Source organism: Hyperolius riggenbachi, chromosome 3, assembly GCF_040937935.1.
Source record: "Hyperolius riggenbachi isolate aHypRig1 chromosome 3, aHypRig1.pri, whole genome shotgun sequence".
In the NCBI taxonomy this organism is placed as follows: Eukaryota; Metazoa; Chordata; class Amphibia; order Anura; family Hyperoliidae; genus Hyperolius; species Hyperolius riggenbachi.
Genome location: NC_090648.1, coordinates 275,416,147 through 275,433,312, shown reverse-complemented (window position 1 = coordinate 275,433,312; position 17,166 = coordinate 275,416,147). Strand labels below are relative to the sequence as shown.

Here is a 17,166-nt window from a genome sequence, read left to right as displayed (position 1 = left end):
TCTCAGCTAAGTGTGATTCAGTACAATTTTGCTGAAGCTAGGTGAGAATGCAGGAAGTCCACCGCAGGGGGTCTATTGAGAACTTGGTCTCCCGTAGCCACGGCGGAGCCATGGAGCCAGTCTTAGGAATACATGAAGTATATGATTTTTACTTGTTTAAGGGATACCGTTTATATGAGAGATATGTAGGTAGAAAAAAAACAACGTTTTGTAAGAAATAATACCTTTTAATGGCTAACTAATAGAGTTAAATGATGCAAGCTTTCTGGGATCTAGTCCCCTTCTTCAGGCATATTTCCAGATGTAAGCTGAAGTAAAACACTGATGCAGATAAATGGTAAACACGAAGATGACAGTTGTGTTGGTTACTGTTTATCCATTAGGTGTCAGGTGATCAGCAGGCTGGAGCCAGTGAGTTAGTGCAACCATACATGAAATCCAGCAGGTTTCTGAAGATCATGAAGCCAAATCAATCATGTTACATAAGGTGTCATGAATCCTGTTCCACAATTTAAACCTTCTGTTAATGTCTTGAACATTTTTATAAATTTGTACTCAGAAACTTTTCTTGATTGATCATTTTTGAAGTTACCCTTAAGAACAAGTACTTTTAGATCTTGCATGCTGTGTCCTGGTTCACAGAAGTGTTGGCCCACTGGTGTGTCCATTTTACCCTCATTAATTTTAAAGCGGTGATGGTTCATTTTTGTGCGCAGTTTTTGTCCTGTTTCTCCTATATAGATTCCTCTTGAGGGGCATTTCATGCAGCGTATCATGTATACAACATTGGATGACTCGCAGGAAAATTGGTCTTGTATTTGATGATATTTCTGTGAGTTTGGTATTTGTATTTGGCTTGTGCTCAAGATATAAGGGCAGGTCTCACACCTTGTGTTATTGCAGGGTAATGTGCCTGGAGTATCTGGTGTAGATAATGCACTTCTGATAATCATTTGTCTCAAATTGGGAGGTGGTCTGAAAGCAAGCAGTGGTAAATCAGGAAAAACATCCTTCAGGCGTTTGTCTTTATGGAGTATTGGTTGTAGGGCTTTTGATATCTTCCTCAGTGTTTTTAATTTTGGGTTGTAGGTTACCACAATTGGGATTCTGTTGTTTTCAGTCTTTGGGGTGTACTTCAACAGTTCCTCTCTTGATTTTAAAGTTGCTCTGTGTATTTGATCATCAACGATTTGTGGATCATATCCCTGATCTATGAATATTTTACGTAGTGACATAAGTTGTCTGTCTCTGTCCTCTGAATTAGAACATATTCGGTTATACCTCAGAGCCTGGCTGTAAACAATAGATTTTTTGGTGTGTTCCGGGTGGAAACTCTTCCATTTTAGGTAAATATGCCGGTCAGTTGGTTTACGGTATATGGATGTTTGTAAAATTCTATCTTGTATATAAATTGTGGTATCCAGGAAACTGACATGGGAGGTTGAAAAGCTGAGCGTTAACTTGATGTTCTTGTGGTACTCTGAGAAGTTTTTGTGGAATCTGATTAATTCTTCCTGTGATGCTGTCCAGATTAATAGGATATCGTCTATAAATCTGAAGTAAGCCCATGGTTTAATTTCACAAGTTGAAAGGAAGTTTTCCTCCAATCTGGCCATAAACAAATTTGCATACTGGGGCGACATCCTACTTCCCATAGCACTGCCCATTGTCTGTAGATACATATCATTCCCAAATGAAAAATAGTTGTGAGTTAGTATATACCTGATAAGTTGTAGTGTGGGCTCTGTTGGTAGATCATTTAGCTGAAGGAAATGTTGGCAAGCTGCAATACCGTCCTCGTGTGGAATGTTGGTATAAAGGGATTCAACATCCATTGTAGCCAGGATAGCACCCTCTGGGATCGGACCCATGGCAGTCAATTTGTTAAGAAGGTCAGTGGTGTCTTGGATGTAGCTGGCTGTATTCCTTACCATGGGTTTAAGAATGTTTTCTACCCAACCAGATATCTTTTCTGTTAGTGTCCCCAAACCAGAGATGATAGGACGATCTGGATTTCCTTCTTTGTGTATTTTTGGTAAAATGTAGAAGGTGCCTATTTTAGGATTAGCTGGTATTAATGTAAGTATGTTAGATGATTTTGAGGAAAGATCATTAAGCATATTCTTCAATTCCCTTGAGTATTGTAGCGTGGGGTTTGTTTCTAGTCTTTTGTAGTAGGTGTTGTTGGAGAGCTGTCTGTTTGCTTCTTGAATATAGCTGGATTTATCCAAAATCACTACAGCTGAGATATGAGAGATATGAAAATGATATAATTTTGCTGGTCCGGATCTGGTGAATATTTTAATATTAAATTGGTGCCGCTGACATCCCCAGAACACGAGGTATTCCACTGCTTCGTGCCAGAACATGTGACCCTAATCAAGTTTGATGTCAAACAGAATATAACCTCAAAATGGAATACCTGTGAAGATCCAGAAACAATCAAAATGTATGGCAACACATATGGTCCTTTGACTGGAAATTAAACCCATAAGGTCACCCTCTAACAATACGTAACAGTTAAAACTAGAATTCCCTTCCACAGAATAGGCTGGTCCCAAAAGCAGTCATGGAGATCCTAAACTAATGATAAACCCTCCCCCCCATCTCCTTTCCGCTTGACCTAGCAGGTCCTACTATCGGGCCAGGCTAGATCTACTTGAACCTCTTCAAGTCTGAGATCTAGCTCTAGACCTTCGTAAATTCATTGACTATTTGGCATGGGCTGTAATCCTCGGCCCTACGCATTTATTAAGGCACTATGCACTCTCTACTAGTTGTGTTTATGCTATTAGTTTGGCATATTCCCACTTTACGTGGGTGATTGTTTCTTTATATATTAAAATTAGAGCTTCAAGTACTAACTCAGTTGAAGGTGCTTATTCCACCTGATTTAGAACTGTTCTATAATACATTATTTCTGAGTTGCTATACAGTAAATAACTGTTTTGTTTTCCAGTTCATTGTTCAACTAAAGAATTATTGAACATTAATGATACTCATTACCTATATCTTGGATTTGTAAACTGTGAAAAATTTCAATAAAAATCAATTGAAAAAAAAAAAATACTTCTAAAAGTTATTTATCTTTCGGCTACACCTACTATTCAGCCACACACAGAATGAATCCTAGCCTTCTGAAGATTCGCTACCGAGAAGTGTTGTTATTAGCAAGAATAGTGTGTGTTTTAACCGTTTTATTTGCAGGTGTTAGTATCAGGCAGATTGGGCTTCTCTTCCCATTTAAACAGAGATGGTGGCAGCCTAGTATTTTACTCAGGAATAAATGTACTTCTTATTTGTATGTGTTTTAAATTTTAAGATTTTCCTGACAGTTCCTCTTTAACATTACCTGTTAATTGCCTGTTCTTATTCTCCCTGGTCATTATATTTGTCAGGAAATGATGGAGCTACAGATGGATATAAGGCTGTCTGATATAGAAAATTGTTTCCCTCACATCTCAGTTTGTACCTGAGGGCCATTGCATGTCGCACACCCCCGAAGCACACTTTTAAGAGGCCTTCATAAGCATATATTTTCCCTTCAAAAGATTTTGTAGTGAGAGAGGACTATCAAGTCCACCATACGTATTTTCTTTCAGAGCAATACTGAAGCTTGAGCCCCGGCAAACCAATTGAAAGTTTAGAGTTTAGAGGAAGGGGGGGGGGGGGGTCTATGTCAATTTTTTAAAAATGCTTTGAAAAAAGGGCAAAAGAAAACAAACAAAAAAAAACCCTTCAACCCCACCCCCCAAGGTTTTATTAACCCTTTATTTCTTATTGTAAAGGGGGTATAAGTTACTGAATAATGGAGCCAAACACAGGAGAACAGCTATAAATTACAATGAAACACATTTTTTATGTTATCTCTTATTTGATTCACGTTTTCTCCTAGGAGATCATATTTCATCTTCTGTTTAAAGTAACTTTTCAGTACTCTGCAGTTGAAAAGTACCAAAAAGTAGGTAAAAAAAAGTACTGCCAAAATTACTGTCAATATACTTAATCTTTTCTAGCTTGCTGGTGCCTCAAAATTAATTTTAATGATTAGATGTGAAAGTATCGACTAGAAGAAAGCTTAGGAGATAAGGTGAATTGCATAAGGGCCATAGTGCATCAATAAAGAACCTTTTTATATACAGGAAATATATTTGATATTTTCCTTTCTGAATTCTGACATTCAGAAATACATACTGTGTTCAAGTCACTTTTCAACATTGTTAATCACTTGAAGTGTACAGTATGTCTCCTAAATGGAACCCATTAATTTCAAGTCATGCACCCATTTCTAAATACTGCATTGTGTTTGCAGGCTTGTAATCTCCAAGAAGATGTTAGAAAGTATGATAAATTAAACTGGATATACTATGAAATGTATAGAGCTGTTGCCAAATTTGTCCTGGTCTGTTATACCCATCAGTTGACTGCGCTATTCATTGAGTTACATACAGTACTTGTAAGCAAGTATAGAGGTCTAAAGAGCATGCTTACTACATGTAATTTAGGAACATTTATTAATATATGTAAAGAAAACTGAAGCAATAGTGAAACACAGGGTAACCAGTCAGAAACCCCTTTCCTTTCCTCTTGCTTTCTTTGCACCGATCTTGATCAATTAATTCCTCTGGTTTAGTAATTATCTCATAGGTTAGGCATGACAACCAGTAAGCTAGCAACATAAGTCACCAAAAATGCACACACATGTCTGCTCTCTGAATAAAAACAAGCTGAATATGTGTTGGCTTTTGTGGTCATAGGTAAGGAAATGGCTTACCGTAAATAGTGTTTCAAAATAACATTGTTGTTATTGAATATTTTTGTTATCTCTATTTAAATGGGGGTTACAAAAGTGTTTAAAGTGAACCAGAGACAAAGCACCCTCATGTGTTTTACCATATATATCAGTGGGAACATTAGAAAAAACACCTACCCTGCTCTCTGTTACATTCTGCACTACTTAGCCTGCTTCTAATCAGCCCTGAAAAAATCCCTGACTGAGCATTCCGTCTGGCTTTGCTCAGTAATCATTATAGCTGGGTCATTATAACAGAGCCACAAGGGGGCAGGCTTGGGCTTGAAAAAACATAAGAAAAGACAGACTCAGCTATAAAGATTCCTTAGCAAAGCCAGACTGAATGCTCAGTCGGGGATTTTATCAGGGCTGACAGAAGCAGGCTGAGCAGTGAAGAATGAAACCGAGAGCAAGGTAGGTGTTTTCTCTCACGTTTCCACTGATATATATGGTAAAATACACGAGGGTGCTTCGTCTCTGGTTCCCTTTAATCAATGCATCTCTGGTTTATCCAGTCACCGTACATGTGTTTTCTTATCTAAGATGAATCTCTTATCTATTTACTTTTTTATTTCTTCACAGTGCTTAAGAGTGGATGTAAATTACACATTTCCTGTGCAGAGCTGTGGTATTCCTTGCAGTAAGTTTCTGTTAAAATAAAATGTAACAGTAACATGAAGGCTCTGTTCCCACTTGTGCCAGACTATGTGTGGCCAGCGGGAGTTGACAGTGTAGTGTTCGCCCTGATAGTCCGCCGTGGTCCAGCTGTAGCCCAAAAAAGATGCGTTACCCCCAAATGCTATGATGGAACGCATCCGCCTGCCGTGATTATCGTGGACTGGACAGAAGTGCAGTCTGCTTACCACAATGGATCCCACTGATCCATTGCAGAGTGACAAGTGTAAATGACTCCTAAAGTAGGAATAGTTCACTGTCTGTTTAGCAATGAGCGGAGAGTGACCAAAAATGTTCATTCTCTAGCACAAGTAGGATCACAGCCTAAATCATCATTAGGATGGCAATGCTAAGCATACAGTAGCTCCTAAAGCCCTAGTACAAGAACAATTTTATAGATATATTTAATTGAATACAACCTATAAAGGGATTTTTTTACAGACACCCACTAAATAAAAACACTAATGGTAAATTAAAAACTAAAATAAACAAAGGACTAACATATATTTTTGTTCTATCAGCTGACAGAAAAACCTAAATCTAACTTTATGTTAGACTCCTGGGCCCATATGCAATTAACGTTTTCTTCTTGGACATCATTTTTCATCATCTCTTTAAAATCATTTTTAGCACTCTGCAATAGAAAAAGCACCAAAACATAGGTAAAAAAGTATTAGCAAAAGTATTTTGAGTATTTTCCTGCTTGTTGGTGGTTTTAAAGGCATTTTATTGAGAAGGTGCAAAAAATATAACCTGAGAGAAAAGTCAGGACGAAAAGTGAATTGCATATGGGCCGTGTAATTCCATAGATGGCAACACCCACCTTAGGATTCACAGCGCTCTGAGTGAAACTTGATTTTGGTGCCCCCACCCATTCCTAACACCACAACCCTCTCCCATGCTGGATGCTTCACTTGCATTGTCGCACACACTGGCGCCCTGAGTGGTCGCTCAGGGTAAAGGGTGACCAAGACACTCATAATGAAAGACAGAGTCAAAATCTTGTGCAAACTACATGCTTTACCATAAACCAACATCCAGGAAGAGAGACCACAATGAAGATCTCATTGCACTTCACAATCTAGTCAGAGGTATCACCAGAACTCAGTTGACAGGAACACAGGCAAAGAATAGTCAGGCAGTCCAGGATCATACATGTGAATCAGATGACTATCAACCGGGGATAAAGCAAATGCATAGTCCAGACAAGCCAGGGGTCATACACAGTTAATCCAATCCAATTGTCAACACAAGGGGTAATCCGAAGAGTAGTCAAAATACAGGCAATGGGTCGGTCCAAGCAGAAATCAATAGAGTAAACAGGGTTCAAGCAAGATCCCAAGTATCAGGCAGATATCACACACAGCAGCTAGCTCTAGCGACTGACGTGATCATGGGCAACAAGTGTGCACAAGAGCAGAGCAGTTATACTTTAATCCACCAATCAGATGTAGCCACACAACCTACCATCCAATAGAACCATGTTCCCATCTCTAGTGATTGGGTATAACGGAGAGCACAATCACTTTCTCAACTCGGCACCACATGCGTCTGCTGCCCAGCAACAACAGATGTGTTTGCACACCCAAGGGGATGTCACGGATGCCTTGCCCACTCCGCTAGGCTTATGGCTGGGACCCAAAAGAGTCAGATCCATTGCTGGAACGTGGAAGAGGTGAGATCATGACACTCGGTATGTAGATGAGAGAGAAAAGGTCAGGAAATGCCTTTGTTGTCTGACTGGGTTGTCTAGCAGTGTGTAAATCACAGGAAGGCTGGACAGAATAAAAAAAATTGGTAGGAAGGTCAAAGGTTATATTTTAATAGAACATTTATCTGAGTAGGATCAGGTTATATAGTTCCTGCTTCATCATCAATTGGCTGACATAGTATAACCCAACTACTTTTCCCCATGAAGTACACATTGTGTTTGTCTTTATACAGTGTTGCAAGACAGCATGCCTAATCAAGGGAGCTCCTTGCAGATGCTGGTAGTTGTAGCCATCATCCTGGCATTAACCACTATCTTCACTTGGACTGGATATCTTACATTTCAAGGTATGTTTTCATACGCATATGGACGACAGTTGTTTTCAGGATTTTCAGAATTGCAGCTTATTGCATTTTTTTTTATACAAGCATACTGAGCGGTTCAAAGAATTTTCCCAGTAATATTTATTCCTGTCTGATGGAAGTTGCTACCAATACCTGAACTACCACCTGCCTGCTAATTCCAGGACAGAAAGCACTAATATAAAACTGCAACACTAATCACTCAAAAAGATCATCTGTGATCATTGGATGACTGACACCATCACACAGAGTATACCTGTCTCTCTACCAAGCATAGCTAAAAATTGAAAAACGGGTCACAAATCCTCCACTAGTATACCAATAAAATTCAAATACAAAATTATCCAAACAACATCCCCCATGGATAAAAACAATGCAGATACATCACATTCCCACAAACAATTAAAAGCAAGTGTCAAAGGTGGATAACATAGCCATATGCTAGCTGCTACCAATGTAAATAAAGTGCATTTGCAATGAACGGACTGTAAACCAATTATTGTCTGGCCAGAAACACAATACAGTACATCACATGCATCCATGCAATCATACCACACACCTCTGTGCCATTGTACATATATAATGAGGGGCTACCTTAAAGGGGAACTGAAGTAAGAGGTATATGGAGGCTGCCATATTTATTTCCTTTTAATCAATACCAGTTGCCTGGCAGTCCTGCTGGTCTATTTCTCTGCAGTAGTATCTGAATAACACCAGAAACAAGCATGCAGCTATTCTTGTCAGATCTGACTTTAAAGTCTGAAACATCTGATCTGCTGCATGCTTGTTCAGGGGCTATGGCTAATAGTATTAGAGGCAGAGGATCAGCAGGGCTGCCAGGCAACTGGTATTGATTAAAAGGAAATAAACAAGGCAGCCTCCATATACCTCTCTCTTCAGTTCCCCTTTAAAAAGGTCATATGCTGGTGAAGAATTATCTAATCTGTGCACAATTCACATGGGCCGGATAGTCCACAATGTCACTTCCAACAATCCAGCTACCGTACTTGAATTAGTTAATTAGGTGGATCTCACCCTCAAAGGACGATTCTTCCTGGTGCTATATTTTCTCCTCCACCAGAGACAAGGCTCACGTGAGTGTCCGTTTCTTCCAGAGTGTTGGGAACAAGGCTCCAATCTGCAGCGTGATTGCTAACACCATCACCCAGGAGTGTTTCCGAGGGATGACTACATGTATGGTGGAACGTGAGAGTCCCCTTTAATAATAATAAGAGCCTTGGATGTCCATCCCATCCCGAGTGAGAGAGTAAAAAGATACTTTTTGATCCCCTACCTATTTCGAACAAAGAACTAAAAGTAAAAAAAAAAAGTTTATGTGAAATAAAAGACAACACTAAATTATATACCGCATATATATATTAGATGAGTGTTACAGCTAATCACCTGGATAAAGCATGTGGTACGTTTCTGCTCATCCACTCTTAATTTTACTGAGATATCATCTTCCCACATCTACAGTAAATGAATCAGAGGGAAACAACTAGAAAAAAAATGAATTCTAAACAAGTTCCTTCTCGCACCACTGGGCTAGCTAGTATTTTCCTGACCGTGAAGAATCAATGATGTTACTGAAAAATCACATGATTTTAACACTCACCAGTAATAATCATTGACAAGGTCTTGTAGGCCAACTGACTTCAATGCACTATGCTGCAGAAACATATTAGTGAAAAACTGAAAATTACTACCAATTTTTTTGTAAAAAAGGAAAGCGACTATGCTTATCCTACCTAATAAAAGCTAACTGTCCCTGTGTATTTATTTATTTATTTATTGTATTTATAAAGCGCCAACATATTACGCAGCGCTGGACATTAGTTTAGGTTACAGACAATATTTAGGGGTGACATACAGCAAAATGACAATACATGAATACCAGAAAGACCACAGTACTCCTAGCTCTGTGTCCTTGGGTCCGTGCTTTTTGCCACTGCTCATGTGACCGTTGGGACAGGAGGACGGGGCCAGTTAGCAGGGCGGGTGTGTGCGCGAGCAGACGGTTGTGCCCGTGCACGTGTGGCTGGTGCGCACGCATGCAAACTGACATGTGGCAGCGGCAGTGAGAGACAGACCTTGAGCCCGTTTTTTAACGGGCTAAGGTCCACTAGTTACTAAATAATACTTTATACATTTACTTTTTTAGAAAAGTTAGAGTTGGAGCAATTCAGCTAACTGCAGACAGAGGCTTGAGGACACTGACAAAACTTCCATTCCATCCTGGATTACAAAATACTCTTCCTTACACAATAGAATGTCCTCAAATCCAAGAAGAACTCTTGCCAATCTGTCATACCATGGATCACATCTACACCATGCACAGCTTTAAATGGAATTATATCTATAGGGCAATCCATAATATGTTCCAATGTTGTAGACATTAAAAAGACATTTGACTCATTGCAGCACCCAATCATATTACTGAAATTAACAAAGAGCAGAATAGAAGTTAAGACATGCAGAGCCATCGATGTTTTTTTGAATTGGGCACAAGCAGCGTGCGAAGGGAAAGAGCATAAGAACATTATAGAAGGGTCACCTAGAAAGTACCAGGCAGCTATTTGCTTTTATCTGCCATGTATTCTTACAGTGTAATTTAATGTGCATCTGTTAATTTATTTATTCTCTCCCTGCACCACTTTATATGTGACTGCAGAGTTCAGTAACTGTTTGTTCAGCAGAATTAACAAAAGCCCCCCCCCCCCCCAACAATTCCTCCAACCCATAAGTGAGGTGTGATGCTACTACAGCAAAGGAAATGAATTCCTTGTAGAAAGATAAATGCTTAAATGAAGAAAGTGATTATGTGGAAAAATAATCAGATACAGTGTGTCTAAAATAAAATAAATAAAATGTTCCTTAACTACTTTGGTACCAGTGTTCTCTGGCCCCTTAAGAGCCAGAGATTGCACCGGTCTCCCATTGCTGAAGCTCACTCGCTTTGCCATTGCTATGACAGCAGAGCTCTGTGAGCTGGTCAGGAGCCAATTTCATTAGCTTCTGACCCTGTGATCGATGTGAGCCAATGAGATTGGCTCACAGTGATCACAGTGTCAGAAGCCAATGAAATCGGCTCCTGGGCCAGCTCACGGAGCTCTACTGTCACTCCGGTAGCAGGGAGATTGGCCGCCGGAGAGAGCGTAGAGAGAGCACTTCCTCTTGTGCAGACTGGCCATGACTGGAAGAACTAACGGGATCCGATACCAGAGCTGCAGGCAGCGGAGGATGGGGGCGTGGGAGCAATCCATGCACATGAGGCTGGAGGAAGCCCTAGGTATGTATAAAACTTTTTTTTAATTGGTCTCTGGTACACTTTAATGCCAATGGAAAACCTAAATCAGCACTTTACAGGCTGAATTAGACATTTTCTTATTGTCTTACAATCCATAACACTTCACAAGTATACAAGATATACCTATAGAATTGTATTTCTTACTCACATTTTGATACACAATGAAGTTCATGAATACCATAAGCTCACTTCCAGTCAATAAAGTCTGACTGGTGAGGTCAAGGACGCAGTCAAAAACAAGAAAAAGAAAATTACAAAAAGCTCATGCTTGAATGGAAATTTCCACATTTAATTAATCTCTGTCAGCCTTCTTCTGCATTATCATCTAAAAGATTAAATAATGGTAAAACAGGTTTGTTCATTCAGGAAGTAAAAGGGGTCCACAGAAGACTATAGGAATTGCAGCAACAGATGGAGTGGAAGAACAAAAAGATTGAGAAACCAGATAAAAGGACAAAGCAGCAGAAAGCCTGGTGTGGGCTTTGTTAGGGCCAGGTAAGGCCTTTGTGAGGAGTACGTATCGCGGCACTACAATTTTCTAATGGGCGCCAGGTGATTTTGATAGTTAAAATATGTAATGTAATGTAATATTACTAATAATTTTCTATAGACCCTGGTCCACTATTCTCGCACTAACCCTCCCTCCTAATCAGGGCCGGGCCAAGGCAGAGGCTGGAAAGGTCACAGCCTCTGAGTGCAGCCACGTGAGGGCACATTCCTGTGTGCTCTGGTCATGGCACGCCTGCCACATAGTGCTTTGTGCCTGCCCACCTGCCAACTTACTCTTTTGTCTCTCCGCTCGCAGCCCCACACTGAACTGCACTCTGAGTCACGCTGTCTCCCTCCCACTCTATGACCCGGCGCGTCATGTGTTAACATGTGCCAGGTCAAAGAGTGGGAGGAAGACAGCGTGTCTTAGAGTGCAGCCGCATCCCATCCGCTCACCTGCCGGGACCAATAGGTAATTATGGCTGCTATTATACTTGCAGGGCCCCGGGGAGCAGTGCGAGCGGGGGGAGCAGGCAGAATGTAGCAGGGTCGGTGCTGCGGGGGCCTCAGCAGAGGTAGAGGCCCCGGGGCAATTGCCACCTTTGCCTCTGATGACAGGCATGGCTTTGGCATTGTGTTGCTAGACAACAGCAGGAAGCCATCTTCTGCTCTAACAGAAGTGGTGCCGACTTCCTGCAGAGTTGCCTGAGGACAAGACTTGCTGCCCTTGTGAGCTGTGGCTGGACTGGACACGGGAGGGACCCCGTGATAGCACTTTGAACGCCATGCCCTTGGATGACTGAAGGGGAGGGGGACCCAGCTGATTTCATGTGGATTCCTGCCTGGGATGAAGAAGGTATGGAAGGGGGACTGGAGTTTTGAGGGAGAGAGAGAACTCTGTGTGTAATGTGTGTGTGTGTGTATGTGTGTACTGTGCGTGTACTGTGTGTGTATGTGCTCTGTGTGTAATGTGTGTACTGTGTGTGTACTGTGTGTGTGTACTCTGTGTGTGTGTACTCTATGTGTACTGTATGTGTGTGTACTGTGTGTGTACTGTGTGTACCCTATGTGTGTACTGTGTGTGTGTGTACTGTGTATTCTGCGTGTGTACACTGTGTGTAGGTGTGTACACTGTGTGTGTACTGTATGTGTGTGTAGTGTGTGTACTGTATGTGTGTGTATGTGTACTGTATGTGTGTTTGTGTGTGTACTGTGTATGGGTGTTTGTGTGTGGAGGACTCTGAGCTTTTGAATCTCTGCCTCTGATGCTGGGGAACCTTGTCCCTGCCCTGCTTCTAGTGCCTAAATGCCTAGCCCTAACCCCCCCCCCCCCTCACCCCTAACACTAACTCCCTGATGCGCAAACTACCGAATCAGAAATCGATGTAGTAGCCTGGCGGCTACTAAAAGCCAATCAGATATTGTAAATACTAGCCAATTGTATAGTCTAACTATGCCCCACATAGTAGCTAGCTAGTATTGGGCGCATTATGCCGAGTACCGATACTTTGCATTGGCATCTATTAGATGCTTCCCAAAACCAGTTCTGCTGGTAAAGGCCTAGAACTGTATATTTAAAGATGTAATAACTCATCTATGAACACTGGAGGTAAGAGAAGTATGCCAGATAAGCAGTCAGATAAGTTGCTTTACTTTTTGATACATGTTTGTTTGAAATCTAATTGGTATTTCAGATATATAGAATTTTTATTTCTGTAATTCCCGGGAAATCCCAATAAGATAATAAAAACAATGATTATGGTAAGATGCAAAAATACAGCACAATTATTCAGCAACATGTTAGCATGTTACATATAAATGAAAGTCTAAAGAATTACATCTACACTTGAATTTTTGTTATTTTTAGTGAAGTCACCAACCTGTATAGCTACAATAAAACACCTGATGCATGTGTCAGCAGATCAGCAGAGGTGCTTTGATCAGTATTCACATGGTTTAATTGTTTTGTGACACAGCACTGCAGGAGCAGCTGGGGGAATTTCCCAACGCCACACAGCTCATAGTTTACAGCTAGTTTCCTTTAGCAAGTTTAGCTCCTCCTGACCGATTAACTAGCAATGTCAACAGCCTGGATTCCAGCCCAGTTTCTAAGCAATAATTGCATGAATACTATTCCAGAGTTTAGTGGTGTAAAATATTTAATTTGTAGTCCCCTTTTGTGAATAAAATGTCATGCTTACAGGAGGCCGTGATGATTGCAGTGTTATATAAGTTCCAGTCACACATCCAGATCATGTTACTCCAGAAATGGGACTTTCCACCTTCACCTAAAATCTGGGAACCCCCCTTCTTTCCTGAGTCCAGTCATTGATAGGGGACTCCCACAGAATGGCACCTTTCTCATTAATCAACTCTGTCCTCTCTCTCTTCATGAGAAATTCATTAAATGGCTATTAAAGGTGATCTATCACTTATATTTCAAGTCTGCATGTATAAAAAAGTTTTTGTTTTTTTTTAAATAACAATTTCAGCATATTTATTTTTTTGTGAAGAAACAGTGTTGAAACAGAAGTACTGTGTGAATTATGTCACCTGTAATATGTAGACTGATGTTATCAGTAATATGATTATGGTAGGTAAAATACAAATTCAAGGCACATATCACCAGAAAGGACGTCTAAGATAAAAAATGTAATAAAATGCAATATGGCTGTCCTATTGCGGTACAACCATAAAGCTGTTTATTTAGGAATTTTCAGAATTAATTAGGGTTATACTTTGGATAGCTAAATCTAGTTGGGTGCTTTTAATAAGTGCCACTTTTAACATTTCATATTTAATATGCAAGCACGGATTTGTGGGAAGGCCAGGTAGGCCTGTGACTATGGCGAAGCCAAGGAAGGTGCAGGTTGACAACCAGGCAGTCAACTCGTCAAACTGTGTCCCCAAAGCCCACCACACTGTTCCCCACAATAACTCAGAGCTGAGCCACTATAACATTGTTCGTCGGTGACTCCTGCCCCCTCCCCACTCTGCTCTGCACACACAGCAGCATGTCTGTGCACAGCAGCAGTGGCAACAGACAGGGCAAAAAGCGGGCAGCTTTGCTAATATGACAGGAGAGGAGCAGTGGCTGTATCACTGCAGCCCTGCTTGCTGTCATTCCCTAAAGACAAGTGTTGAGCTGCCCCACCCCCGCTGCCTCTCCTGTGCTTGTATCTGTGTCCCGGCCAGCTGAAGCACAGCAAGAGAAGTTCAGCCTACTAAGTGAAACTGAAAAGAGACTAAATTACTCCCCCATCTTTTCTACCTTCAAGCCTGATCTGCTACCTGAAGGCTGAAGGAACTGAACAGCTGCTGGGTCCTGGTCATGCATCCAGCTGTGAGAGGGCACTCATGATTCAATGGAGGAAGGGTCCCGGGCAGTGTAAGGTGATAAAGATGAACTTTCTCTATGTGCAGTTTGCCTGTGCTGAACTCATATCAGGTTTAATATGAGACCTAAAAAAACAGCAACACAAACATGATTTACATACCTGGGGCTTCTTCTTGCCCCCCATAGTGTTCTTGGCCCTCAGTTCCTTTGGACTCCGTCATATTGTTGTTACCCCTCTTAAAAAGTTGCAACTGGCCTGAGTCGCTGCTATGGTGCATGTAATGTCCTGTGCACGCAGTGCTTCCTCAATCATGCTTCTAAGCGGCTGTGCCCAGTAGCCACAGTCAGCCAGTAACATTCTGTGCATGCGTGGTTCTGATTCTTTCCAAACCACACATGCAGAACGCTCTGGGCCACGACTGCCTTGCCTAGGTTCTCGAAAGCATGATCAAGTACATTACATGCACCATAGCTGCGACTGTGGCCAATTGCAGCTTTTTAAGTGGGGCAACAGCAGATGGAGATGAGTCTAAAGTAACTGAGGGACCAGAAACACTATAGGGGGAGAGGAAGGGGCTAAAGGAAGCCTCAGGTATGTGTAAATCGTGTTTTGTTTACTTTACATTTTATGGAATTGTGTGGTGGTTTTATTTAATCTTAAAAACAAACAAACAAAAATGTACTTTTACTTAGCCCCTTCCAGCCCACCATAGTTCCTGAGAGGTCCTACGGCATTCTCTGGGACCCCTCCATTTTCCCACTGGCAGCTCCATAAGTTTGGCGACTAGGACTGCAGAAGGGCTGGGAGGGGGGTCTTCAGGCTACTTATACTACTAAAGGGGGGGGGGGTGGCTACCTATACTAGGGAAGGTGGTCTTCTGGGTACTCATGCTGCTGCCCGGGACCGTGGCTGTGCTCTTATCTGTGTACAAGCACAACCGTACTGGGCATGTGCAAGTACGGTCCGCACTTGCCCAGTCCAGTAACACAAAGCTGCTTGTGCACAGAGGAAAAAAGCCATACACAAGTGGCTTTGTGCTACTGGAAATTTGCAGCTCATACTTGCTCATGCCCAGGCCAGTACAATTGCTCTGCGTTTGAACACAGATGGAAGGGCAGCCTCGAAGAAGAAGAGGGCCCCGAGCAGCAGTGGTGAGGTCTGAACATGCTAAGAGGGTCCCACAACTGGAACAGTGGGCACCAGGAGCATCTACTATGGTAACTATCTAAGATAATTTTTATTTTTGCTTCAGGTTCTTCACTTGAAGGGCCCTGGCACACCAAAAAGCATTTTTGCAGATCGTTTTTGTTTTTTAAAAATGCTTCCATTAACTTTGCATTGAAAATGTGGTAAAATCGTGGCTAAATTGCAGCGATCAGGATTTTTTGAAAAATCGCGAGCGCTGCTATTTTGCTGCAGTTTTAATGCAAGTCAAAGGAAGCATTTTTTTAAACAAAAAACCCTGCAAAACACGTTTCGGTGTGTCAGGACCCTAAGATTGTATGTTTGGAGAAAAAGTATATGTAAGTTGGGGGTACTTTTGGGTTGGGGGGTGTTGAGCTGCTATTGGACAAGGGGGCGGCCGGTGACGGTGGGCCTTGGGCGGTAAAAAGTACAAAACCGGCCCTGTGCATGCACTTTAAAGAGATAAGCCGGCCACTTCTCATGATTTGGCTGGAGAGTTCCTCTAACTCTGGGAAAATTGGCACAATTTTGTGACTGATGACAATTTGTAGTGGGATCTGCAGCTGCTGGCAGGTTGGGTATATCTTGTAACAGCTTTCAGGTTGGGGGCACTGTGACTGTGTCAGTTTAAGGGGTGCTTGTGACTGATGATAGATTTGGGGCTAGAAGGGAAGGGGGGACTGTCTATACTGGCACACTGGGTATATGATGGTTGAATTAATTAGATCATACAAAATTAAGCCATGAGATTATGTGCGATTTATTTTAGCTTCATTGAAACCAAATACGCATGACAAAAACTTGCATGTGCTGCCATAATACTTCTACGTTGGAAACCAGCCCTGTCCAAATTGGCTGCAGGATCAAAGGCAAACACTACAAACAATCCTAGGATTAAACCTAGATGAGTTCTGAGAATGATCAAAACCCATACAAACAAAAACTTCAGCTTACCCCTAGCAGATTGCATTTCCTGTGCATGCCTATATCATGTGCTGAGGGAGACACCCAGAACAGGAATTGTTAAAAAAACAACAACACACAGTTGCTTTCAAATAAGTAGGACCACAGATCACACAAGACATTTATTGTGTGTATTCCCATAATTTTCATAATTACATGAGGTAACCTGGAGTTTAGTTTGCATATGTCAGGTATATCCCAATGCCTGTTTTTGGATGTTGAACATTAAACTTAAGACTGCACAGAACAGTGTAATGTTTCTGATGTTGGATGCCCTGTTTAATGATAATTAGACACAGACAAGAAGGTGGGGACAGCTTGGAGGTTTCTTTTTGTTTGTG

At 41.4% G+C, this 17,166-nt stretch overlaps 1 protein-coding gene across 3 annotated transcripts in view; it reads left to right on the top strand.

Annotated features, from left to right (window-relative positions):
• IL17REL (interleukin 17 receptor E like) overlaps positions 1-17,166 on the top strand; it is a 148,772-nt gene that overhangs the window by 115,745 nt on the left and 15,861 nt on the right. For 2 of the 3 annotated variants that reach the window (XM_068272696.1, XM_068272694.1), the window contains exons 15-16: positions 5,375-5,432; positions 7,412-7,525. In XM_068272696.1, coding sequence (XP_068128797.1) covers positions 5,375-5,432; positions 7,412-7,525 — 172 coding nt within the window. Of the gene's footprint in view, positions 1-5,374; positions 5,433-7,411; positions 7,526-11,216; positions 11,346-17,166 lie in introns of all 3 variants that reach the window. The other variant, XM_068272695.1, reaches the window with a different exon arrangement.